The 27,865-nt window shown below is 37.5% G+C and overlaps 3 protein-coding genes across 3 annotated transcripts; all 3 read right to left on the reverse strand.

Annotated features, from left to right (window-relative positions):
- Positions 1 to 695: 695 nt before the first annotated feature.
- Positions 696 to 6,524, reverse strand: LOC130223702 (oocyte zinc finger protein XlCOF6-like). The gene is made up of 2 exons (XM_056456417.1): positions 6,141 to 6,524; positions 696 to 4,149 (listed from the first exon to the last, which is right to left on the reverse strand). Exons 1-2 carry the CDS (start codon positions 6,238 to 6,240, stop codon positions 1,865 to 1,867), a joined length of 2,385 nt encoding a protein of 794 aa, XP_056312392.1. The 5' UTR covers positions 6,241 to 6,524; the 3' UTR covers positions 696 to 1,864.
- Positions 6,525 to 7,112: 588 nt separating this feature from the next.
- On the reverse strand, positions 7,113 to 11,720 carry LOC130223718 (gastrula zinc finger protein XlCGF7.1-like). The gene is made up of 2 exons (XM_056456419.1): positions 11,407 to 11,720; positions 7,113 to 10,348 (listed from the first exon to the last, which is right to left on the reverse strand). The coding sequence occupies exons 1-2, from the start codon at positions 11,495 to 11,497 to the stop codon at positions 9,750 to 9,752; spliced, it is 690 nt and encodes a 229-aa protein (XP_056312394.1). The 5' UTR covers positions 11,498 to 11,720; the 3' UTR covers positions 7,113 to 9,749.
- Positions 11,721 to 12,343: 623 nt separating this feature from the next.
- On the reverse strand, positions 12,344 to 18,847 carry LOC130223750 (gastrula zinc finger protein XlCGF57.1). Its single transcript, XM_056456421.1, has 2 exons — positions 18,581 to 18,847; positions 12,344 to 16,018 (listed from the first exon to the last, which is right to left on the reverse strand). The coding sequence occupies exons 1-2, from the start codon at positions 18,672 to 18,674 to the stop codon at positions 14,376 to 14,378; spliced, it is 1,737 nt and encodes a 578-aa protein (XP_056312396.1). The 5' UTR covers positions 18,675 to 18,847; the 3' UTR covers positions 12,344 to 14,375.
- Positions 18,848 to 27,865: the final 9,018 nt, after the last annotated feature.

A 27,865-nucleotide genomic window follows, 5' to 3' on the forward strand; every position in this document is an offset into this window, starting at 1 on the left:
TCGCCTATGGGAGAAATTACTAGTGTGTTCATGACTCTACATAAAAAGTAGAACGCCCAATAGAGTTTGGACAGAACTTTGGATTTATAAATGATTAATTATAGTAGTTTAAAATCTTATTCAATTGTTATTATAAATATTTCTATATATTATAAATAAAGAGTGAACTGTTATTATGGGATGGCAGCCTATTTAAAAAAGAAAACTCTGTCTTTAGTTACTGGCTTTAATATTATTTCAGATATGATGTTATTTCTTTTCCAGAAGCCAAACAATCGATTTTTTGCCATTAAAACATTAAAACATCAGAAATTATATATTGCATGACTTTTAGCTAAAGTCTTTCATAAAATCCAAATACAGTATTACAGACAGCTTTTGACTTGGATTTAACAGTGCAAATTATATGCAAAAATGACAGATTTTCAGTGAATGTTCACCCCTAAAGGACTTTTTTTTTCAGTAGGTCTGCAGTCTCGCACAATGACTACTATTGCATTTATGTATGTACTGCAAATGTAACTGGATTATTTGGTTTTGATGGCTGTGTGCAGTGATCTTTCACAGATAGCGAGCTTTTGTGTTGTAATGTCTGATAAAAGGCAGTCTATATAGGGACATTGATAAATTATTTGGTGAAAAATATATTTATTAAATTGAAAATATTGTACCACAATGGTAAAGTATTCCATGAGTTTTCCAATTTGCACTGCAGATTTTTAATCTTAAATATTTTTGTACAATAATTTACACAATTACAAAACGGACAAAAATCATATATACTGCATTGTATAGGAAATATTTAAGGACAAATTTAATATATAGGACAAATTTCAATAAATTTCTGAAAATAATTTGAATAATAATTATTATGACTGACTTAGGCTGCGTCCGAAATCACCTACTACTCAGTGTGTGCTACATTTGAATTTACTACACAACCATTTGAAAAGTATGTTCTATACAGTATGAACGTGAGTAGTCTCAATGGAACTCGGATGTACTAAATACGCTCTTTTGTCATTATCACATGACCTGCCTGCGTCAGTTGCGCCACTTCACTTCCATTCATAAATTCTCTCAGGGCATCATGGGACAGTGTAGCATCCCTTAGATGCGCACTTCAGATTATTACCGGAAGTAGTAGGTATCCAGGTACTCCTTGTATACTTTTTTTGAATACTTTGAATTCGCATATACTAATCAGCTCGCATACTGTTTTAAACATACTATATAGTATGCAATTTCATACGCAGCCTTAATTTACTAGGACCAATTCTGTTAAAGTTGGTATTTAAAAAAATAAATAAAAATTTATATTACAATAAAGAGGGACAGCACGGTGGCTCAGTGGTTAGCCCTGTCACCTCACAGCAAGAAGGTCGCTGGTTTGAGTCCGGGCTGGGCCAGTTGGCATTTCTGTGTGGAGATTGCCAATGCTCTTGTGCTCTGTGTTTCCTCCGCTTTCCCTCAAAGTCCAAACACATGTGCTAGGTGAATTGGGTAATGACCCAATAGGTGAATTGGGTAAATAAAATTGACTGTAGTGTATGAGAGTGTGTGTGAATGCAACAATATATGGGTGTTTCTCAGTACTGGGTTGCGGCTGGAAGGGCATCTGCTGTGTAAAACATATGCTGGAATAGTTGGTGGTTCATTACGCTGTGGTGACCCCTGATAAATAAGGGACTAAGCCGAAGGAAAATGAATGAATGAATGAATGAATATTACAACAAAGGTTGCTGCACTTAGTGCCATTTACAACACGCTATTAATCAGTTCTGATTGTATTATGTGTGTACATACAATGTACTTTTTCTGACCAAACTCTCCCAATGCTGTTATATTAATCATGATGACTTGCTTAAACAGATCTTCCAGTGTCCTGGTACACTTTGCCTGTCTTCACATCATCTAAACCCATGTCGCACTTAGGTGATTCCTGCACGCTGTCTATAGGCTTCTCTCTAGTGTGGATTCTCATGTGAATTTTAAGGCTTTGTTTGACAGCGAAACCCTTTCCACACTCAGAGCAGATGAACGCTTTCTCTCCGGTGTGAATCCTGATGTGACTCTGAAGGTGTCCCTGTTGCATGAAACCCTTTCCGCACACAGAACAGGAGAACGGTCTTTCTCCGGTGTGAATCCTCATGTGTCTCTCAAGTCCTGGTTTCTCTGGGAAACTCATTGCGCAGTAGGGACAGTTATAAGGCTTCTCTCCAGTGTGAATCTTCATGTGTCTCTTTAGAGTGATATTCATGGTGAAACTCTTTCCACATTCAGAGCAGCTGAAAGGCTTCTCTCCGGTGTGGATTTTCATGTGATTCTGCAGGTGCCCTTGCTGCATGAATCTCTTTCCACACTCGGAGCAGATGAAATGCTTCTCTCCAGTGTGAGTTACTTTGTGTCTTGTGAGTCCTTGCTTGACTCTGAACCCCTTTCCACACGCTGAGCACGTATAAGGCTTCTCTCCAGCGTGAACTCTTAAGTGACTTTTAAGCTGTCTTTGATGCACGAAACACTTTTCACACTGAGGGCAACCGATTAAACTGTTTACATCGTGAACGCGCATGTGCCTCCTAAGGTTCCTGCTCTCTGTGAAACACTTCCCACATTGGGAGCAGATGAACGGTTTCTTTCCGGTGTGAATTCCGGAGTGACTCTGAAGCTGTGCTTGTTGCGCGAAACACTTCCCACACTGCGAGCAAGAGAAAGGTTTCTCTCCAGCGTGAACAATCATGTGTCTCTTTAGGCTCCGGTTTACAGTGAACCTCCTTCCACACTCAGAACAGCTGAAAGGTTTCTCTCCGGAGTGAATCCGCATGTGAACGACAAGCTTTTGTTTCTCTGTGAAGCCCCTCCCACATTGAGAGCAGGTGAATGGTTTCTCTCCGGTGTGAATTCGGATGTGCCTCTCAAGGCAGTATTTCAGAGTGAAGCACCTCATGCAGTACGAGCATACGAAAGGCTTCTCGCCGGTGTGAGTTGTCATGTGAACTTGAAGTTGTCCTTGTTGCTTGAAACACTTCCCACACTGAAAGCAAACATAAGGCTTCTCTCCGGTGTGAATTCGCATGTGGCTATCGAGAGTACTTTTCAGAGTGAATCTCTTTTCACATTGAGAACAAGAAAAGGGTTTCACTCCGGTGTGAATCCGCATGTGATATGTTAACTGTCCTTGTTGCATGAAACTCTTTCCGCATTTAGAGCAAGTATAAGGCTTCTCTCCAGTGTGAATTCTTGTGTGAATTACAAGTTGCCGTTGATCCATAAAACAGTTTCCACATTCGGAGCAAATAAAAGGTTTCTCTCCGGTGTGAACTCTCATGTGATTCTCAAGATGTTGTTTTACAGTGTAACACTTTGCACATTGCGTGCAAGCGTATGGTTTCTCTCCGGTGTGCATGCTAATGTGTCTCTTAAGGCTCCGGCTTACCCTAAAGCTCTTTCCACACTGAGGGCATGTGAAAGGCTTCTCTCCGGTGTGAATCCTCATGTGAATTTTAAGCTTGTGTCTCTCAGCGAAGCTCTTCCCACATGCAGAACATACATAAGACTTTTCTCCAGTGTGACTTTTTAAGTGTCTCTCAAGGCTTTGCTTGAAAATGAAAGTCTTTCCGCACTGTGGACAAGTAAAAGGCTGCTCTCCGGTGTGAATTCTGATGTGAATATTAAGCTTTTGCTTTCCTATGAAGTTCAATCCACACTCGGAGCATGTAAAAGGCTTCTCTCCCGTGCGAGTTCGGATGTGTCTCTCAAGGCTTTGTTTTAATATGAAAGTCCTTCCACACTGAGGGCAGATAAAAGGCCTTTCTCCAGTATGAATTCGCATGTGGCTCTCGAGAGTACCCTTCACGGTGAAACTCTTTCCACATTGAGGGCAGGAAAAAGCTTTCTCTACAGTGTGAACTCTCATTTGTCTTTGCTGTGCAAAGAGCTTTCCAAACTGAGGGGATATCAGAGGCTTCTCTCCTGTATGAACTCTCATGTGAAAGAAAAGATGTCGTTGTTTCACATAACTCTTTCTACACTGAGCGCAAGTGAAAGGCCTTGGTTCAGTGTCTTCAGTGTAAATTCGTTTGTGTTGCTTTGATTTAGATTGTTGAATGAAAGACGTCCTATTTTGATGTTTTCCTGATATCTTCAGATCTAAAAATCACCAATAAAACAAATGTCAAAACTCAATTCAAGGACACATGTCGACTACTTTATTGCACCCTAAACAATAAAGTAGTCGACATGTGTTTGTTGCCTCATTACAAACATGGCAAATATCACAATATACATGTAAAACTAACAATAGAGACATTTAAGCAGGCCTTATGCCTCTTGGTTGCACTGAATGAATAGTTAATCTGTATATCCTGCATTTTGATGAGTTTTGAGCACTCACAGCATCTCTAGTTTTCCAATTAGAATCCCATACATCATAGTGTTGTCACGATACTGGAATTCGGTACCAATCGATACTGAAATTTTAAAAGGTCATCAGTACATCGAATTCACCGCTGTTTATGGAGTGTAACCACAGATACAGAAACACTGGTGTGTTTTAAAGCCGCGATCCATCAGCGGATAACTCGTTTGTCAGCTTATAGACAAACCGGCTGATCGACGTGACTTTAAAGCACTGATGACCTTCACGGGCAATCAAAGTCATTTCTGTTGAGCACATGAATACAATGGTAAATCAGAGCTGTTTAAGAATGTGCTCAATAGCAGACAAATGTTAGCGGGACATGGACGTTTCTAAAATTTCAGCACCGATTAGTACCGAATTCCAGTATTGTGACAACCCTAATAGATAGTATGTTTAATACAAGCTTTAAAACAAAAATATATCATTGTTGTAATCTTAGTAGGAAATGTTGTGGCCAATCAGGTGTATCCATAGTTTCATTCTATGGCACCTTTAATATTATTGGAATATATATATATATATATATATATATATATATATATATATATATATATATATATATATATATATATATATATATATATAGCTAGTTTTTTAGAATTATTTTTTAATTTTATATTGTAAAATGTGCAAATTAACCCACAAGCCAATTGGGTATAACCAGGCCCACACGGAGTCTGCGTGCAGAAATCTGCAGATTTTCAGCCCATCATCTAGTCTATTTATTTAGTTGTATGTAAATGTGTGTAAATTTATATTCAGTTTCTAAATTAATTTCAGTAATATTGCTGACTAATATGAAAACGTTCATATGATTTAATTATAGTTTGTGAAGTAATAATTTCTGTCTTTAAATAGATATAAGGTAGATAGATTATATGAGTGACTTGCTTTGTTTATCAAATAAATGGATCTAATAAGATAATAATTTGCATTGTAAACATTAAATAAAAGTTAAAAAGGTATTATTATTTAATTATATATATATATTACAATTTTGATTACGATAAACCCAAAATCATTATGCATAAATCTGCAGATTTTTCACAAATTCAGTGCAGAAATTGCAAAAAATACGCACAGATTCTGTCTGGGTCTAGTTATAACACATGCATTTAAAAAAATATGTAAAAGACTTTTTAGATAAATGAGTACAACCCGACTACATTTTTACTATACACAAATACAACCTTTTTATATGATCATGTAAAGTAACCTATACAGAATTTTCTGGAACATTGTTTTTAAGACTTTGCCCTTTTACAGAAAAATATTTTTTAACTTAGATTTTTTTTAAAATATAATGATGATATTCCAGTTATAATGATCATTAATCTTAAATTGTGATGATGTGCAGCTTTCACTATGTGTGTTCACTTTTCACTATTCAGTGGGCATCTGGCAATAAGATCATACTTCAGGGCAGTTTTTAGTTCCAATAAACTTTGTCTATAGATATTTACAGATCGTTTACAATTTGTCGAAATGCACAATATTAACCTGATTTAGCATTTTATCGCTTTTCCCTTTATGTATAAAAACAACTGCAATGCATTTGGTAAAAGCCCATTTTTAAACTTTTCTTGACATCTGAACATCTGGATTAATCATCCATCTCGCTTTTATGCATGAGTAATTTGCAGCATGTGGCATTTCTTTACATTAAAAAAAGAATAAACACTATGCTAACACATTATCTTCATCCAAATGAGCATCTTACTGGGTCTTTCCCTCATCTGTTCATGTCCATATGACGGTTGGCAGGTTTTCGTCTCCTCATCTGGTGTCTGTGTTGCCTGATTGTTTTCATTCTGCTCCATCTTCACCAGGAAATGTTCAGTGCAGCTTTGTTCAGCTGTCTCCACCAGTCAGACTTCATTCACTATATTAAATACATTATCTGCATACAGAATGATTCTAACCACTGATTTATTTGGCGTTCAAACACTGTTTAAATAAGCTTTGGGATGTTAGCGGATAAAGACGCATATCAAAGTGGCGAGGTCACGTGATTGTGAGCAACGAGGCGTCGTGATGTCATGCTGGATCAGAATGTTTTGTCATTCCCATCGCTCACCCCTAGTAGGCGTGGATCTGCTTACCCAGTGTGATTTTGGTAGTTTTAGAACACTCACAGGCTAATTACTAATAATTAAGTGCACAAATTATACAATAATGTTTATGATAAATTACATTTAATAAAATACATTTTAAATTTGGATCCACAGATTAAAATTCTGTCGTTTTCTCACTTGTCAAGCTTGTAAATGAATAGATTTTGAAGAATGTTTCAAAAGTGTTTGGGCTTGATATTTATATTGTCTTCTTGAGGAAAATGTTTTGTGAAAATACACTGATATAAACATTAGTAATAACAGAAAACAAATAACACTGAGATTTGATGCTGTTTGGTATTATTATATAACTGCTGCAGTGTGCTAATATTGCTAATTCAGGTAAATATCTCCTAATCAACATCATCACTAAGGTCAAATCACCAGTAACTTATATTTACACATATCTGAGAATTACAATTTGAAATATTTTACATCATTATATTTGTATTTTATATATAAAAGTAAAAAAAGTTTTGCTTGATATAATATAATTTAAATTAAAAAACATTTTTAAGAACAGAAAATGACAAGTCAGCAATACTGAAATAATACTTTATTTAAGAATACTAGCGTTTTCTTCCTGCTCATGACTCTAAATGTAACGATTCGATCACAATATTTAATATCTGAGAGAATGAATCAGTATTTGATCTCACAATACAATAACAAGCCGATCTCAACATCCACACACGTTAGCCCCTTTCAAACGGTGATATTGGTAAATATCCATAAAATTTCTGGAACGACTTTACCGGTAAATTCAAATATGTGCTGTTCACATAGGCAAGGACATTGCGGAATTTTTCCGGAAAGGACCATTCACAAATCCATTCTAAAATATCAGTAAATTCTGACATCATTAGCTAAAATGAGCTCTACACGGCCGTGCTTGTATTAAACATGAAGGGGGTCAGTCTTTTTCTTCAAGGTTTTAATTTTATTTAAAACTTTAGCATTCATGTAGCTGCCTTTGTCTCAGTGATGGCCCAAATACCTAGGAAAAAATCCCCTTAAGTTACCATCCGGCAGAAGTGCTAACCGCAGCTAAAAACAGCTTTGTTTACACATTTGACGACATTACAAATTCTAATGGATACTGTGAACTACATAGATGAATAGATTTTGAGGAACACTTTTGCATAATGAGATGTACATTTGAGTTTGTGCTGCAGCTTGTGAGATATTTTTCTAAAATGAAAGACTACCAGTATTGTAGGCTCCTCAAACCTGACTCACGCGCCTCTTCACATGCACATGTGTCACCCTGCTAAACGCAGAGCTTCCAGGTAAACTCACAGCGGTTTATCAGAAGCATTTCATCGATTAATTTTTCCACAGTTGGCCTAAGAAGGAACAGAAATGTTATCTGACTAACATCTAGCAGTTAACTAGTTATCTAGTTTAGTCTGGAGAAGTATTTAAAGCTGTTTACTTTCATAAACAGCGTGGATGTGAATTTGCCTAATTGGCTGGAGTAGACATCTTACGTCACTGCGTTCTAAGCGTGAACTAGGGTTGGGTCGATAAACGATGCCATCGTCCGTTGCCGATGGCCCATAGAAATCACAATGCTGAGCCGGCATCACAATCCTCCACCTGGCCCCTGTCGCAGCAGCAGCACGCTCACGAAAAACACACACTTTATACCAATACGTCTTAGCTCTTAGCTTTAAAATGGCATTTCAGTACAAAAACGATCCATGTCCACACTGGCGTTTCACCTAGCATTTCTGAAAAGTCCCCTTTCCACACTATACTGCTGAAAACGCACATCACGTGACAATACACACACACACACTCTGGCATGCACTGCAGCATATGCGCACGTCTGAGCTCCAGGCAGTCAGCAGCTGCTTTGTGCACAAACCCCCAGAGAGCAGTGCATGTCAGACAGTTTATCAAGGATGTGCCGCTGGACAGCGTCTCACTATAGTTGTTAAAGGTGATATTTAATTAATCTTGTCTCTATCTAATGACTCTTCAGTCTTTTGAGTCTATCAGGTAACGTGTCACAGCGTCAGTACACTGCTTCAATTTTTTGCTTTCACGCTTGTACTTAGTCATTTCAGCGAAGATCTCAGATACTGTTGGTTGTGCACCTTTTTACCAAACAAGTTTGTCGACGCCATTTTAACGACACAGATCACTCTGCCTATTCATGCCAGAGTCCTGCGGGAAAAGTGACTGACAGGTGGTATTTTTTTGTGTAACTTCTCTTTATTTATGATTTGATTACTTCTGGGTAAAACAAAGACCATGCGAGTCAGGTAGTTGAAACATTAGGCTAAAAATAATTATTTGTTATGAATTATTTAATTATTCATTAATAATTAATTCACCACCACCTACGACGACGATGCCATCATGATGTTTCACATTAGACATTGTACGATGCCAAATTGGTCGACATCGCCCAACCCTTGTGTGAATGCGTTGTAAACGCACTCTTTCTGGCAATTTTCCTTCTGCGTTCACACAGAGCACCGTTCTGGCAAATTACTGGTAATGCTACAACTTCTCTTTCCAGAAAATTACTTGAATGAATTCACCGGTATTTTTCTGTTCACACGTGATCCCTTTCTAGAAAATTGATGGCAAATTTTCCAGAAAAGTCTGTGAGTGTGAAAGGGGCTGTTGTCGCTTTAAATTATTCGCAACTTGTTCCAGTTTTGTGCATAAATCTAATTTGCATCTACTAACGTCACATCATCTACATCTATGTTGCACACAGGTGGCGGTAAAGGAGATTTCTGCACTCCGTCTAAATTCTCCAGCGTGAATTGTCATGCGTCTCTCAAGGCTTTGTTTGACAGCGAAACCCTTTCCACACTCAGCAGATGAACGCTTTCTCTCCGGTGTGAATTCTGATGTGACTCTGAAGGTGTCCCTGTTGCATGAAACCCTTTCCACACACAAAACAAGAGAACGGTCTTTCTCCAGTGTGAATCCTCATGTGCCTCTTGAGGCCTTGTTTCTCTGTGAAACTCATTGCGCAGTAAGAGCAAGAGAAAGGTTTCTCTCCAGTGTGAACAATCATGTGTCTCTTTAGGCTCTTGTTTACAGTGAAACTCCGTCCACACTCAGAACACCTAAAAGGTTTCTCTCCGGAGTGAATCCGCATGTGAACGACAAGCTCTTGTTTATCTGGGAAGCCCCTCCGACAATGAGAGCAGGTAAATGGTTTCTCTCCGGTGTGAATTCGGATGTGCCTCTCAAGGCACTTTTTCAATGTGAGTTTGAAGTTGTCCTTGTTGCTTGAATCTCCTTCCACACTGAGAACAAGTGAACGGTTTCTTTCCGGTGTGAATTCTGATGTGGGTTTTAAGAGTACTCTTCCTTCTGAATCTCTTTTCACATTGAGGGCAAGTGAAAAGCTTCTCTTCTGTGATAATTGTAAGCTGTTCCATAAAACTATTTCCAGATTCAGAGTAAATAAAAGGTTTCTCTCCGGTGTGAACTCTCATGTGATTCTCATGATGTTGTTTCACTGTGTATCCCTTTGCGCATTGGGTGCAAGCGTATGGTTTCTCTCCGGTGTGAATGCTAATGTGTCTCTTAAGGCTTTGGCTAACTGAAAAGCTCTTTCCACACTGAGGGCATGCAAAAGGCTTCTCTTCAGTGTGAATCCTCAAGTGAATTTTAAGCTTGTGTCTCTCGGTGAAAGTCTTCCCACTATCAGAACATGTAAAAGACTTCTCTACAGTGTGACCTTTTGAGTGTCTCTTGAGGCTTTGCTTGAGTATGAAAGTGAAAGTCTGTCTAGTATCGCCTGTGTGGCTTTGATGAGAAGTGACAGAATGCTTCGTCAGACCTAAAATACCAAAGATAAAAGACATTAAGACAAAAAAAAGCCAAAGTAACATACTGTATGTGCACCCTAATTAATAAATTGGAGGATGAGAGTCCAACGATCACACTTTAATAAAGACAAACAAAAGTATTCATGAGAGAAAAATCACTCGATAAGCAACATGAACTGACAAATAAATGAGGGCTGTTTATCTACAGAGCAAACACACTAAACAAGACACAGGTGAACACCATAGGTAAGTATGAAGACAAACAATAAGTGAGAGTGAACACTATTTACACAATGGATCAAACTCTGTTGCTTCATACAAATGCTAATGAGGATTTCAGTTTTAATATTGATTAAATATTTTGGTGTGTTTTATGTTGTAGGGGTCTATTTGTTTACAACAACAACTACCATTTCACCATTCACAAATGCAACCTTTTTATATGATCTTGTAAACTGCCAGACTATGCTAACAAGGTAATCTTAGCCTAAAGAAAGTTGTTAGTACATTTTTAAAATAAGTTTAAACAGTTCACACAGTATATAACAATGCTTTGACGACTTTTTTTTTTTAAAAAGAAATACGCTTTTGTGCTGCCATTTTCTACAAACATATTTTAAAAGTCTTTAATAATTATTATAATGACATTTCAGTCATAATGTTATTTAATTAAAACTTTTTTTATAATGATGTTCCAGGATGCCAATTTTATATAAATTCAATGGGCATCTGGCATTAAAACAATATATTTTAGGGCAGTTCTTATTCCAAGATATTTAATGATAGATATTTACTGATCCTCTACAGTTTGTCACAGAGCTAATCCTACTGATATTGTCTATTTATCATTGCTTTTTCTTGTACATGAAATCATGCCATGACATTTGGTTTAAATTTTAGTCGGCTAACTTTATCCTGCCAAAATTCCAACTATATTTGACATCTGGATTAATCATTCATCTCCCTTTAGTCAAAAACAATTAGCTGCCTGTGGCGTTTCATTACGATAAAAAAATGAACACAGTACTAACACATTAGCTTTATTTTAAATGACAAATGAGCATCTTACAGGGTCTTTTCCTCATCTGTTCTTGTCCAGATGACGGCTGGCAGGATTTCGTCTCCTCATCTGGTGTCTTGTGCTGCCTGATTGTTTTCATTCTGCTCCATCTTCACCAGGAAATGTTCAGTGCAGCTTTGTTTAGCAGTTTCCACAAGTCAGACTCCATTCACAATATTAAATACACAATCTACATACAGAATGATTCTAAACACTGATTTATTTGGCGTTTAAACACTGTTTAAATAATCTTCGGCATGTTAACTGGATCGGAGCTTGTCAAAGTGTCGAGGTCACGTTATTCAGCGTCGTTACGTCATGCTACTTCAGAATGTTTGAGAATTCGATGGTTTACCGCTAGTAGGCGTGGATCTGCTGACCAAGAGTCTTATATTATTATATAGGCAGATTTTAGAACCTATGAATGAACCAGTGTGTGATTTCTAGATCAAATTAACGTACGTTAATTGACACGAAACAGGAAATGAGGCCCAGCTAACGAACCAGAATGTATGACGAAATTCAAATAGTACCAATCTATAACGGTCGACTTCCATTATACGGACTTAGAGGTAAGTACAACTGTTATTTTTACCATTCAAACGTTAAATTTCTCTTTAGTTTTTCAATGTTTTGTTTTATAAGGATATAAAATTCATCATACATATTTACTGGTTAGTTTGCTCATGAGGCTATCTACAGTCTGACCAAAATGTACATAGAAAGATAACTTTCAGTTGTCTAAATGACATAGAAACAAAAACTAGACATACATATTTTTTCTAGTACAAGAAGTGTTTCTCTTGAATATGCCAAAGTTAGACAAATCAGTGGCAAACAATCCAGATTGGCTCCTGTCAGCTTCTCTCACACTCGATAATATCTTGAAGAATGTAAAAAGTGAAGTATACATTCAAAATTATCCAACATATTAACAAGACTGATGTAGGACATTAAGTGGTAAGAAATGAACAAAGTTTATTGAATAACCTTGTATTGGTGAAAGCTCTGAAGTCATCTAAACAGAAACATGAAGATGCAATTAGGCATGGGCTGGTATAAGATTATGACTATGATAACCTTGGATGAAAATATCATGGTTTCACGGTATTGTGATTACTGCTCAAAAATATGTTCTTTTTAAACGTCTAAGTAAAAAAACAACAACAACTTTTTCCCCCTTTGAGCACAATATATTTCATTTTGAGAAACATTTATTATATTTTGGAGCAGTAAACATGTCAGGCTGAATAATTCAAATGAATCATTGACTTCTGCTGTCTTCATTAGTTTCACAAGCACTGAATTCTTACAATTTAAAACAGCATCTTTGGAGATCTTTTCTGCTGGAGATACTGTTGTCCTAAAAACCTAAAAAAATGTAAATAAAAATCTTACTCATAGCTTAGAAATGGTATAGCAGAAAATGTTGGGCGGTTTTAAAACCTTGACTTTTCCAAACCGTGGTATACCTTGAAAACGGTTATCGTCCCATGCCTAGATACAATAATGGGATTGTTCTGTTTCACAGTGTCTAATTCTTAAGTCTTCTTATTGCAAGAATGTAAAGATAATGATAATATTCTTTCAGTTATTACAGTTCTAACATGGAACATAACATAAATTAATATAAATCTATATAAGTTACAAGGAGTACCCAAAAGATGTACAATATATGTGTAAATATATAAACAGGCAACAATGAAAATTTGAGATTATGAATATGCATGCTGCCGCTACACTTTAACAGCTAAAAGTCTAGTCAGTAACTACTGAACCAATTAACACTAATTGTGTTAAAATGTTTTATTTACAGCATGGATTGGCTGAAGATGAACATTTAAATAATTATAAAAAAGACTGTCCCATTGGCATACAGTAAAAGGCAAAATTACTCACCCTTCTCTGGAGTTTTAATCATTTTTCAAATATTTCCCAAGTGCTGTTTAACAAAGCGAGGCCATTTTTAACATTATTTATATTATATATTTTTTCCTCTGGAGAAACGTTTTATTTTTTTTTATTTAACTGGAATAAAATAATTTTTTAATTTATTAAAAGTAATTTTTAAGGTCAATATTGTTATGAAGGGTCAATATTTTCCCTTCAGAAATGATCATTTATTCTATGGACCAGAGTTGAACAATACACATGGACCCATTTACACTAATACGTCTTAGCTTTTAAATGGCATTTTAGAATGAAAACAATCCCTGTCCACATTGCCGTTTCACCTAGCTTTTCGGAAAAGCCCTCCTTCTACACTATATTGCTGAAAACGCACATCATGTGATCACACACACACACTTTGTCATGCGCTGCAGTGTAGGCTATGCATGCGTCTGACTCTGAGCTGGTTGGTTGCTGTTGGTTGTGCACCACCATCCAAGTTTTATCGACGCCATTATAACGACACAGATCACTCTGCCTATTCATGCCAGAGTCCCGTGGAAAGAGTGATTGACAGGTGGTAATTTGTGTGTAACTTTATTTATTGGTATTTTGATTATCAGTAAAACAAAGACAATGTGGGTCTGGTAATGTTAGTTAAAACATTAGGCTACAAATAATTAATTGGTTAAGAGTTAATTAATTATTCATGCATAATTAATTTCCCCGCACCTACGACGATGAAGCCATCGTTCATCGCGATGTTTCACGTTAGACATTGTACGATGCTAAATTGGTCGACATCGCCTAACCCTACAGGCTACAGAACAAACCACTGTTTTCCAATGACTAGCCTAATTAACATAACTTTCCTAGTTAACCTAATTTATATCATAGTTAGCTTTTAAATTGAACTTTAATACTAGTATCTTGCAAAATAAAAAAAAAATGTACAGTCATTATGACAAATAGAAATTAGCTATTAAAACTATCATGTTTAAAAATGTGTTAAAGCGTAAACAGCACTAGGAAAATAATTGCGCTAATAACTTTTTGTCGTCAACTATATATCTGTCATGGCCTTCGAATTATATTAACACCGTGACTACATCTTTCCCCTCTGATTGATGTTGGATGTCTGATGAATTGTCTGCAGTCTCGTCATTTGGAGTTTCTTCAGATTGGTCCAAAGTCGTCTTCTGTTCGGTGTGAATTCTCATGTGACGGTTCAGTTGTCCGTGTTGCGTGAATTTCTTTCCGCACTGCTCGCAGGTATAAGGCCTCTCTCCGGTGTGAACTCGCATGTGGACATAAAGGTTTTGCTTCACTGTGAAACTCCGTCCACAATCAGAGCAGCTAAAACACTTGTCTCCATTGTGAACCCTCATGTGCGTCTCTAGGTTTTGTCTCAACGTATAACTCCTTCCACATTCGGTGCAGGTGAAAGGTTTCTCTCCGGTGTGAAGGCTCATGTGACTCTCAAGGCTTTGTTTCACCGTGAATCTCTTTCCACATTGAGAGCAGATGTACGGTTTAGTTCTGTTGTGAACTCTCATGTGACTTTTAAGGCTCTGCTTCTTTGTGAAACTCTTTGCGCACTTAGAACAGGAGAACGGTTTTTCTCCGGTGTGAATTCGTACGTGTCTTTCGAGGTGGTTCCTCAAGGCGTAACTGTTTCCACACTGAGGGCAGATGTAAGGCTTCTCTCCGGTGTGATTTCTCATGTGGTACTCGAGCTTATGTTTCACCGTGAAAGTCTTGTCACACATTAAACACGTAAAAGGTCGTTCTCCAGTGTGAATAGTTATGTGATTCTCGAGGCTTTGCTTCACTGTGAATCTCTTTCCACACTGAGGACAGAAAAAAGGCTTCACCCCGGTGTGAACTCTCATGTGACTCTCAAGGTTTTGTTTGACGGCGAAACCCTTTCCACACTCAGCACACGCAAACGGTTTCTCTCCGGTGTGGATCCTGACGTGATTCTCAAGGGTTTGTTTCACCGAGAAACTCTTCCCGCATTGACGGCAAACATAAGGCTTTTCTCCGGCGTGAATCAACATGTGGCGCTTCAGATTTTGCTGGTGGGTGAAACTCATTTCACACAGCGAACAATTAAAAGGCTTCTCTTTAATGTGAACGCTCATGTGACTTTTAAGACACTGTTTTGCCGTGAAACCCTTTCCACACTGAGGACATGTGAAAGGCTTCTCTCCAGTGTGAAGTCTCATGTGGCTCTCAAGGCTTTGCTTCACTTTGTAGCGTTTTCCACACTGGGTGCAGCTGAAAGGTTTCACGCCGGTGTGAGTTCTTACGTGACGTTTAAGATATCCTAATTGGGAGAAGATCATGCCGCACTCAGGACAGGTGAACGGTTTTTCTCCCGTGTGAATTCTCATGTGACTTTTGAGGCTCTGTTTTGACGTAACGCTCTTGTTGCATTGAGGGCATGTGAAGGGTTTCTCTCCGGTGTGTATTCGCATGTGTGTTTTAATCTGACCCTGCTGCGTGAAACCCTTTCCGCATTGAGGGCAGCTGAAGGGCTTTTCTCCGGTGTGGATTCTAATATGGGTCTCCAACTTTTGTTTGGCGGAAAAACTCTTCCCACACTCTGGGCAGATGAATGGCTTCTCTTCGGTGGGAACTCTCATTGTCTTTTCGATGCTTCCTTGCTCAAAGGTACGCATCCCAGTTTGATGGCATGTGACGGAATCTTCCGTCAGTTCATTCTGATCTAAAATCAACATGAAAAGATCAATGTCAAAAATCAATCAAAGATTCTTACTATAATTTGCTTCAAGAGTTTGCACTTGCAGATAATTGACATAATAAATTAGGCGTATTTGGTGTGCTGTTCAGGAAAATTCTCTGAGAACAAAAGGACACTCTAACTTGTGTTATTCCCCTTATCAGAAGAGAGGATTTCTAGTGCAGTGTGTAGCCCGGGCTCAAGGCTCCCCCTTAAGTAAATTAATTTAAAAGCGTGAGGTGGGGATGCTGGAGTTCAAGAGAGAGATAACGGGGTAGTATTTTGACATACCTGATTATTTATAGGGGCTTATTCTAGTGTTGATTGGATAATTATATGATCATCAATGATGAATTAGCCTTTACAATGATTTGCTTATGCTCCTCTCAAAATTAGTTATTAAAACTTCACTCAGAGAGGATTATATTGCGGTCGCACGAAAAGGGACGGGATTAAACAAGATGATTAGACACTTAAAACAGCGAGCGATTAGTCCATATTTTAAATTTCTGTGCAGAGAGGTCATGTTTTGAACCTCGATTGGTCTAACGCAGTCAAGTGATGCGATTTCGCAGGTCAGAGTTCACAAAGGTTGAACTTTGCAACACAGCGAATTGGAAACTTGTCCCACAAGCTTGCGTTTCCAGTCTGAAGCATTTGTGTGCGTATGAATGGAAGTCTATAGGGAGAAAAGTGCAGTGTGACCGCAGCTTTAAATTCTGGCTTTGCTGCTGCTAAAAAACAGTCTAACAGCAATGGTTTAAACCTGACGTGGATCTATATAATGCTATTTTCTGGATGTTTTTACAAAGTTTAGATGATGTATTAACATTATATCCATCCACATTATAACAATGCTCTAAGCATGTTCCCCTAACATTCTCAGTAGGTTTTTGTGGAACATTTGTTATGGTCAACTCTGTTACATCAGTTATAAAATGGCGTAACAATTTGTAAATCATTGATAGAAAAAGCAAGCAAGTTGCTCCAAGTGAAAGTCACTTCCTCTGGTGAGAACACTGCCAATCTAACCACCAAATGTTCCAGCATATGTTTTACACAGCAGATGCCCTTCCAGCTGCAACCAGGTACCGGGAAACACCCAAACACACTCGCATTCACAAACACACTCATACACTACGGCCAATTTAGGTCATCTAATTCTCCTATAGCGTATGTGTTTGGACTGTGGGGGAAACCGGAGCACCCGGAGGAAACCCACTCCAACATGAGGAGAACATGCAAACTCCACACAGAAATGCCAACTGTCTCTGCCGGGACTCGATCCATGTGACCTTCTTGCAGCTGAGCCAGTTTTCCCTATTTTATTTGTACAAAACTGTTTAGGATACACAAATAGTAGATTAATGATGTCATTCAATGATGTCACACTCTGTTGTGTCACACTCTTTCATTTACTTCTTACAAACACTAATATGATAGAAATGTCCTAAATTCTGTTTTGGACAAAAATGAATGAGAATTTTATGTTCTTTCCACTTTTATCTGTAAATGTAAGTGACTACACTACACATGTTCCGGAGAAAGTATTATTTCTTTTCATTTGGCTGGAAGTAAAATATAATAGGAAATACTGTGGGGAGACAATCCCCGCTCTGTTAAACATCACTATTTTTAGAATAAATAATTATTCAATTTATTCAATTTGTTTACTTCAACTTGAGTCATTTTTACATTCTGAATTGAACAGATAATTGTGTCTGCCTCTAATTGAATTGAAATTATTATTCATTATTTCCTATAGGGACTTGTTGGACATAGGAAAAGAGGACGGGCCTTGTAAAGGGTCAGTTCACTGGCAGAATGCGACAAGTGTTTGACATACCAAAGATTCCACCTTTCAATGTCTTCTTGATATTAAACGGTTGGATTTATACCAAGATTATTATACTAAATGTACTTTGCATCTCTACTGTTAGACACAGTAAGGCCTCATTTTTACACGGAACTAAAATCCAGCAAGTATATAAGGTGTAAACCGGATTGGAAATGTTTGTTTTATTAATCGTCAGTGACCTGCATCATCCACAATTACCTGTTCTCAGTTTTTTGTTTTGTAAACAGACAGCAGCGAAGACATATCAACCATAAAACTTTATTTTGGTTTATTTTGTGATAATGATCAGCTGATTTACATCATCATTAAATGGTTTAAGCATTATTTTTTCTGTAAATAAACACAAATGACACATTTAATAAATATTTAACACAAATAAACATTTAAAAAACATTTTAAGTTTTAATGCAAATTCGTTGAGTTTATATTTAGCAAGCTATATATAAAAGCTAGCTTTATTTCTATTATGATTACATTTCCAGCTTCTATAAGGTTTTTGGAAAGCAGTCTATACTTTTTATTGTAGATTAATGATGTTTATAGCTTCTGTCTGCTTTTAGACACATCTGGAGTAGCGTTACACCCCTTTATAGGATAAAGACACAGCTTTTAATCACTACCAAAAAATAACCCAATGAACACATCCATTTAATGACATGTTTCGCTGTAATGGACAAAAAACAACTGGCCTGCGTTATTCTGCTCTTGTCTAGCTGACGGCTGGCAGGATTGCGTCTCCACAACTGGTGCCTTTGTTGTCTGGCTGTTTTCAGGCTCTTCCATTATCTGTCGTCAGTCGGTTTATAAAGCACGCTATTCTTTAATGGCAGTTCTACAATGAGAGCATTTGTTTTGTTATGACCTGACGCTTTCAAAATGCAGGAAGATCCGATCTTGAACGTAAACGATTCTTTTGTTTCGAATCTGTGGTTCCAAGAGCGTGTCAAGCTGGTCAAGTCACGTGACTGCAGCACAGGCGGGACCTTTACGTCATAAACTGGCACTAAACGTCGTTTTTGCCGCTAGGTGGCGCAGGAGATATGCTGATGATTTGGTATCTTAAAAATGAAAGTGATGCGAGACACAATGACCTTTGCTATTAAAACAATCAAACAAGTAAAAACGGCTAAATAAGCTTTATCTGTATTTTAAGTAAAATTAAGTACAATTTGACTACTTGTGTTGCACTATTTCTCCAGGTTGACTATTAACAGAGACTATTAAGAACACTCAAATAAAAAACTGTAGTAAATTAAATACTATTAGTGTTTTTGAGCCATACTATAATAATGTACTGTATATCATAATACTTACAACACTTTGCTAAGGATATCCACAACCTGAGATAATTCATTACCTCCATTTCATATTTTAAGAGCTCTAATTTTGTGTATGGGATTAAAATTGTGTATTTACCACATTGGTAAACCCATGCTAAACTTGTCAGACTTTTAATGTATTTTAGGCGACGGTCCGAAATGTAACGGAAGACGATATTTTTTTTAAGATACGGAAGGCGAAGTCTTGTGTGACGCTGTTGCTATGACGTCCAGTTAGTGTATTTGCCGTAGTCGGACGACACTCCTCGCCCATAGACTGTAAAAAATAACACAGTAAGCGTTTGAGATTGGAATAGGCGAGGAATGGATGTTTCCAGAAATGAAAATTTGACGATAAACACCGAGTTTTCAAACGTGATTGAAGAGATATGCGCTCATTTTGCTCTAATCCAGCTTAAAACTGTTTGATATGTGTTATGAAATAGTGGATAATAATAATAGTGGAGTTGTGAAGTGTGGATATATCAAACGCCAGACTGTCATTTCTCACATTAGACTCTTGTGTATTTTGCAGCTTGTTTTTTGACTTACTTGGCTCTGGTTGTGCTCTATTGGGTTTTGTGCACCATGATACTTTACTTGGCTCTTGTTGTGTTTTGCTGAAAAACGCCATTTTTGGTGTTTTTAAATGCAAAGGGCACTACTTGCTTTTTAAAATGCTTGATTTATGTACGTATATGCACGTTTGTTAAAGCCAAGTCATGTTATAAACATTTATTACTTTTATTTTTGATAAATTCTGATTTAAAACTTTGAATTAAGGAAAACACGGTGGCGCAGTGCCTCAGCAACAATGTTGCTGGTTCGATTCCTGGCTGTGGCAGTTGGCTTTTCTGTGTGGTTTCCTTTGGGTGCTCCGGTTTCCCCCACAGTCCAAACACATGCGCTATAGGTGAATTGAATTCGCTATAGGTGAATTGAAATATAGGTGAAGTGAATTGTTTACAAAATCAAATTTGTAAAAATCATAAATATTTTGGCCAAATGAACTGGATTTATGTATTTTTGAATCATGTTTTGGATTTACGAATTTGGATTTGCGTATTGTTGAATCGATGTGTGTATTTATGAATCATGTTTTGAATTTACGAATTAGATTTGTGTATTTATGAATCGTGTTTTGAATTTATGAATTGGATTTGTGCATTTTTGAATCGTGTTTTGAATTAACGAATTTGGATTTGCATGTTTTTGAATTTACGAATTTGGATTTGTGTATTTTTTAATCGATTTCTGTATTTTTGGATTGTGCTTTGACTTTGCGAATTGGATTTGTGTATTTATGAATCGTGTTTTGAACTTATAAATTGGATTTGTGTATTTATAAATCGTGTTTTGAATTTACGATTTGGATTTTGGTATTTTTGAATCAATTTGTGTATTTTTGAATCATGTTTTGAATTAACGAATTTGTATTTAAATTAAACTGACCTTAGTGTGTGTGTAAATGAGTAAGTGTGTGTATGGTTGTTTCCCAATACTGAGTTGCAGCTGGAAGGGCATCCGCAGCGCAAAATATAGTTGGCTGTTCATTCTGCTGTGGGGACCTCTAAAATAGAGACTAAGCCAAAGGAAAATTAATGATTTAACTTTGAATTTACCCCTGCCTTACAGCATTGATCTGACTTCTCGTTGCATTTACAGATTTTGACCAGCAGGTGGCGCAGGTGTAATGGGTTTCCAGGATTCAATAAATCCACTGGTTAAATGTGCCATTTATCAGTAAACTTTTTTAAATTTACTTTAATTTACAATTTTTTAAGGTTACTAGACACTTTAGAGATGGTACCAGCTTCTTCCTAAAGGAATATTTTCATATAATATTCAGTGACTGTCCGGCAAATGCAGGGAAACTTCTTGAATTCTTTCCAGCTCTGCGCAGATTACCATCACAGGAAAACCTGCTAAAAGAAAACACTTAGGCAGTTTTGATCAGCAGGAGTCGCCGGCGTGAAGCGTTTGAAAAAACAAAAGAAAAAAAAAATCATGTGACAAAGCAATCGGTGCAATCAATTCGTAGAGAAAAGCTCATCACTACTTTAATGAATAATAGTCTATATCGAATCTCCGTTTTAGCAAAGAAACAAGAGGCAATATTAGAGTTTCTTACATCCAGGCTTTGTTCCCTACAAACTAGCTGTCAAAGAAGTCGAATAAGGCTTATTATTGATCTTGTGCACAATGTGTTGTTTAATATTTAGAAACATCTTTACCTTTTACCCTCCCACATGACAAAATACTATGTTTTTTTAACCATACTGTAGTAACATTTCTTTGTTAGAAACAATTCTTTGTTAATGAACACCAGTATACTGTAGAATTGACTAGAATGAACTGATAAACAGTAATAAATACTGTAGTATACTGTGGTGTTAAGCTCACTCGGCCACTGTTAATATACAATAGTTGTAGAAAACTACAGTATTGGGCCATTTGTTTATATCACTATAGTTGTTGTGTTACCATGAAATTACCACAACAGATCAATTTAAAGTACTTTACTATAGGATGGTTCAAAAACACAGTAGTGTTTAGTATAGTATTTACTTCATGTGGGGTTTTCTCTGCATTTTCCACACATGATCTTATGTAAAAGCATGACTGTCTGTTGACAAAAATGGCAGCTGGTCATGTATGTTAAATATGAAATATGTAATTTTTGGGAATCTGCTTTATAGTAGCACATACTCATGTGGAGATGAAAATGCACATCTATAGCTCTTTGTCCTTTCCCCCCTCTTCATCTCTTTTAATTCCCCTTGAGATGAAATGAGATCTGGAGAAGATAGAGTAGTTCGTTCATTTAGAAACCCTGAAACCTCATCATATCCTCATGAGCAGAAGCACAAAGGCTGAAATAGTCTGAAGGCTACACTTACAGGTCATCAAGATGAGAAGTCAAATGATGGTCTTGTATTTTCTTTATCTCTTTGTTATTTACAAACACACAACTGTACACTATTGTGTGTCCATCAAGTGAAAATTATGGAGCCAGATCAGTCTCAAAAATACTAGTTTACAAAATAAAATTCATACAAGCAAAGCACTGTTCATGTTTACAAAATCAAATTTGTAAAAATCATAAATATTTTGGCCAAATGAACTGGATTTGTGTATTTTTGAATCATGTTTTGGATTTTCGAATTTGGATTTGCGTATTGTTGAATCGATGTGAGCATTTATGAATCGTGTTTTGAATTTACGAATTAGATTTGTGCATTTATGAATCAGGATTTGAATTTACGAATTGGATTTGTGTATTTAAAAATCGTGTTTTGAATTTACGAGTTGGATTTGTGCATTTTTGAATTGTTTTAAAGGGCACCTATGGTAAAAAAATCTACTTTTCAAGCTGTTTGGACAGACATATGTGCATGTATGGTGTATAGACTGTCATATTGGGGTGATATAAGCACACGCAGTGCTTTTTTTTCAATGTAACAACGTAAAAAACGGTGGACCAATTGGAGCTGATTTCAAATCGACCGCAACTTTACGTAGGAGAGCGGTCCCCCCACCCACCAATATTGATTGACAGGCGCGTCATCATATCCTCAGTTTGTTGATTCACGTCCGCCATTTTCAGCGTGAGTCGAAGCGATATCACTAAAGGAACACACTAGCTCTATTTTTAGATGCAAGGCTCATTGGGCTCAACACAAGATCAATATTCTCCACATTATCGCTCTAATCGGAATTATTAGTTGTATCTTTAGGTAGGTTTGCAAACATGTGTACTTCTCATTGAGTCTACCTTATACTTCAGCCGTTTGCATTTCTCGCGATCCCAGAAGCTCCCTGTGATCTTAACTAGCATGCGTTTTAGAATTCTAAACATAGGTTTCTATCAGGGTACACTCAAGTCGACGGCTGTGCGGCGCGGACCGCTGCAGAAACCTATGTTTAGAATTCAAAAATGCGCGGCGCGACGATTCGGGACACTTCATGTTTCTGCCGCGCCACATAGTGTCTGGTGTGCCGTGTCGCAGCTTCGAGCGACGCATCCGGTGCCTCAGTCAAAGTTAATTCAGTGTGCGTGGTTATTAGTTTCTGTGTACAAGCTCGGCACTTGAAACTAGCACACAGTTGGCTGTAAAACTGTACAAAGACACAAATGATTTTGTACTCTCTGCTTGGTCTGTGTCCGAGTCGTACATGTACGACTGATTGCTGTACATCTCACTCCTGCTCCTCTCAGTCTGCCTGTCAACTCTGTTGCAAACACAGAGCGGGTGAGCTCATGGCCCCGCCCCCTTGTTACATTGGGCGGGAAGCCGAAACTAATTTACATGTGAAGCAACACACCCCTAAATCAGCGAGCTGTGGACACGCCCCCAACATGACACTTTTTAACACATTATAATAAAAAAATCTGAATTGTGTTTTGAACTGAACCTAAACTGACACACTCAGAAGAACCATAATATTATTAATAAATCATAAAAAAAGAGGTAAACTATGTGCCCTTTAAGTTTACGTATTTGGATTAGTGTATTTTTGAATCGTGTTTTGAATTTACGAATTTGGATTTGTGTATTTTTTAATGGATTTGTGTATTTTTGAATTGTGTTTGACTTTGCGAATTGGATTTGTGTATTTATGAATCGTGTTTTGAACTTACAAATTGGATTTTGTAAATGAGAATTGTGCTGTAGATGTATGAATTTTTATTTTGTCAATGTATTATTTTTGAGACTGATCTGGCTTCATAAGAACTTCCACTTCACAACTTTTTGGATTATACAATAGATAACAAATCCCACATGAAAAAACACTATTGTAAATAACAGCAAATAATATAGTGTTTTTTTAACCATACTATAGTAAAGTGCTTTAATGAATATATTGTGGTGATTCCATTAGATGCTATGGTAACACAACAACTACAGTAATATAAACAAATTACACAATACTGTAATGTGGTGATGTCATTGACCCATGAACATTTCCTGTTTGTTTTCAAATTATTTCATAATCGTAAAAAAGAGGGAATTTAATCATAACTCATCGTTAAAACAGCTGCCATAACGTTATTTATCAATATGTGGACATTTTTGGATTCTAGGAAACTATGGAATTGAAAAATGTAAAACAGGTAATATGTTAGCTATTGTTTACATCCCTCAAAATGGTCTATATATATATATTGTACTACAATACACCACAGTATACTTTAGTCAAAACTAAAGTACAGTATTTATTGCAGTTAATCAGTTCATTATAGTTATTTCTACAGTATGATTTAGCATTTATTAACAAAGCATTGCAAACACTATAATAATACACTTCACTGTAGTTCAAAAACACTGATTATAGTATTTACAATAGCATTTCTTCCCTTTCATGGCATTATTAAATATGAATTGTGGTATCGTTGTGTAATATTTATGGGATTTTAATTCTTTTGGGGATGTGCTCGGAAAGCGGTTTAATATTTCCAGTATTTTTGGAAATTCATTAATTCCCATTAGGATAATAAACCCTAGAAAAAAAACACACACAAACACACAGAGTTAAAACCTGTAAGACATTAGACGAGTGTTTCTCTTGCTTATTCTGTTGTCAAAAATAACCATCACTTTCTGTGTGACGTAAACATCAAGAGCTCTAACATGCAATCCTATAGGTGTTATAGACCTTATAAGCCTAAAGTATAATGCCCATGGCAATTAGCATCAGTGTAATCACTGATTATCTCATTAATAAGCTCATGAAGATTGTAATTACGCACTCAAAACCCTTTTCATAGACTTATAATCATCAGAGTATACATTAGCTCTCTGTATGAGGAAAAGCTTTAGACATGCATGAGCAGCACGTTCTGCCTGTGATTATACTGAGTCTTTAAGCTCAGTCACAGATTCTGCTGGATTCTGATTGGTCTGTTCAACATGATGTGCGCACTCATTATTTATTTTCGATGGGCTCGTGTGTAAATGCAGAGTAGACTGTGCTGTGAGAAACGGAGGAGTGTTAAAAAAAAAGAGCATGATGTGGGCGGAGGAATGAATGGAGATCCAGAGGCTGTGCTGAGATCAGTACACTATCAGTCTGTCTGTCCCTCTATCATCTGTCTTTCTATCTATCTGTCTGTCCCTCTGTCTGTCTGTCTGTCTATTTTTCTGTCTGTGCATCTGTCTATCCCTCTGTTCATCTATCTGTCTGTCCCTCTGTCTATCTTTCTTTCAGTCTATCTGTCTGTCTGTGCCTCTGTCTATCCGTCTGTCTGTTTTTCTGTCTGTTCCTCTGTCTATCTATTTTTCTGGCGGTCTTCTCTATCTGTCTGTTTGGCTATTTGTCTGTCTTCTCTACATGTCTGTCCATCTATTCATCTGTCTATTCTGCTGTCTGTCCATCTGTCTTCTCTATTCGTCTGTCTCTCTTTATCTGTCTGTCTTCTCTTTCCATCTGTCTATTTGTGTCCATCTGTCTTCTTTATCTATGTGTCTGTCTTCTCTGTCTATCTATTCATATATCTATCTGTCCATCCGTCCGTCCATCCACCCACCTATCCATCCATCCATCCATCCATCCATCCATCCATCCATCCATCCATCCATCCATCCATCCATCCATCCATCCATCCATCCATCCTTCCTTCCTTCCATCCTTCCTTCCTTCCTTCCTTCCTTCCATCCTTCCTTCCTTCCTTCCTTCCTTCCTTCCTTCCTTCCTTCCTTCCTTCCTTCCTTCCTTCCTTCCTTCCTTCCTTCCTTCCTTCCTTCCTTCCTTCCTTCCTTCCTTCCTTCCTTCCTTCCTTCCTTCCTTCCTTCCTTCCTTCCTTCCTTCCTTCCTGTGCCACTGATTATTCTGACAACCTGTTCATGGACTTGCTGCATTTTTTATTCTGCATATTATCAAGTAGAAACACACAACTGACTCAGACTTTCTTCTCTATAAAGACTAAATTGGGACTTTTCTGTCTGTCTTCCTCCTTGAGTCTCCAAGTGGATGTTTAATCTGATCATCAGGATGGTCCAAAACTTCATACAGACTTTCTCATCAAAGTCAGAGCAGTGACTGCAGGGTCTCTGTGTTTTCTAGACCCCTCATTTCACTTCAAAACCTCTCGCTCTAACCCCATTTTTTTTTTGCTCCTCGCGACTTCAAAGCCATCATTCATATTTCTGTCTACATTTATCTTAGTTACTGCCATCGGTGATTCAGGATGGGTTCAGAGAAACATGCTATTGTAGGAGATTACAGCAGAGACTTGCATGTTCGATGAAGGCTAGCACTGCATTTATATAGTATGTAGTAGTTTTGTCACATTTACCAGTTTGAAGGTAAATTTTCTGATGGTCAGTATTACTGTTTCAAATTGTCATTATCATTAACCAGAATTGATTATCAGGATTTTGATCACAATAAATCCTGTAAATCCTGTAACATTGGGATAAGCTAAAAGCGAAAGGGTGCAATGTAAATGCATGGACTGATAATAAATATATACTCACCGGTCACTTTATTATGTATCATGGCAGCAGCTCAATGCATTTAGGCATGTAGACACGTTCAAGACGATCTGCTGCAGTACAAACTGAGCATCAGAATGGGGAAAAAGGGGGATTTAAGTGACTTTGAACATAGCATGGTTGTTGGTGCCAGACGGGCTGGTTTGAGTATTTCAGAAACTGCTGATCTACTGGGATTTTCATGCACAACCATCTCTAGGGTTTACAGAGAACGGGCCGAAATAGAGAAAATATCCAGTGAGTGTCAGTTCTGTGGGCGCTAATGCCTTGCTTATGCCAGAGGTCAGAGGAGAATGGCCAGACTGGTTCCAGTTTATAGAAAGGCAACAGTAACTCAAATAAGCACTCACTACAACCGAGGTCTGCAGAAGACCATCTCTGAACACACAACACCTCCAACCTTAAGGCGGATGGGCTACAGCAGCAGAAGACCACACCGGATGCCACTCCTGTCAGCTAAGAACAGGAAACTGAGGCTACAATTCACACAGGCTCATTAAAACTGGACGATAGAAGATTGGAGAAACGTTACCTGGTCTGATGAGTCTCGATTTCTGCTTCCACATTCGGATGGTCGGGTCAGAATTTGGCATCAACACCATGAAAGCATGGATCCATCCTGCCTTGTATTAACTGTTCAGGCTGGTGGTGGTGTATTGGTGTGGGGGATATTTTCTTGGCACACTTTGGGCCCATTAGTACCAATTGAGCATCATGTCAACACCACAGCCTACCTGAGTATTGTTGTTGACCATGTCCATCCCTTTATGACCACAGTGTACCCATCTTCTGATGGCTACTTCCAGCAGGATAACGCTCCATGTCATAAAGCGTGATGCATCCCAAACTGGTTTCTAGAACATGACAATGAGTTCACTGTACTCAAATGGCCTCCTCAGTCACCAGAGCACAATCCAATAGAGCACTTTTGGGATGTGGTGGAACGGGAGATTCACATCATGGATATGCAGCTGACAAATCTGCAGTAACTGCGTGATGCTTTCATGTCAATATGGAGCAAAAATCTCTGAGGAATATTAACAGTACCTTGTTGAATCTTGTGTGTGCTGCAGACTGTTAAGAATACTGAGCTGAAGCTTAAATGCACAAAATTAAATTTGCTAAATCAGTTGGAAAAATCACAATTAGATATTTTTAC

This window comes from Danio aesculapii, chromosome 1, assembly GCF_903798145.1.
Source record: "Danio aesculapii chromosome 1, fDanAes4.1, whole genome shotgun sequence".
Taxonomy (NCBI): domain Eukaryota; kingdom Metazoa; phylum Chordata; class Actinopteri; order Cypriniformes; family Danionidae; genus Danio; species Danio aesculapii.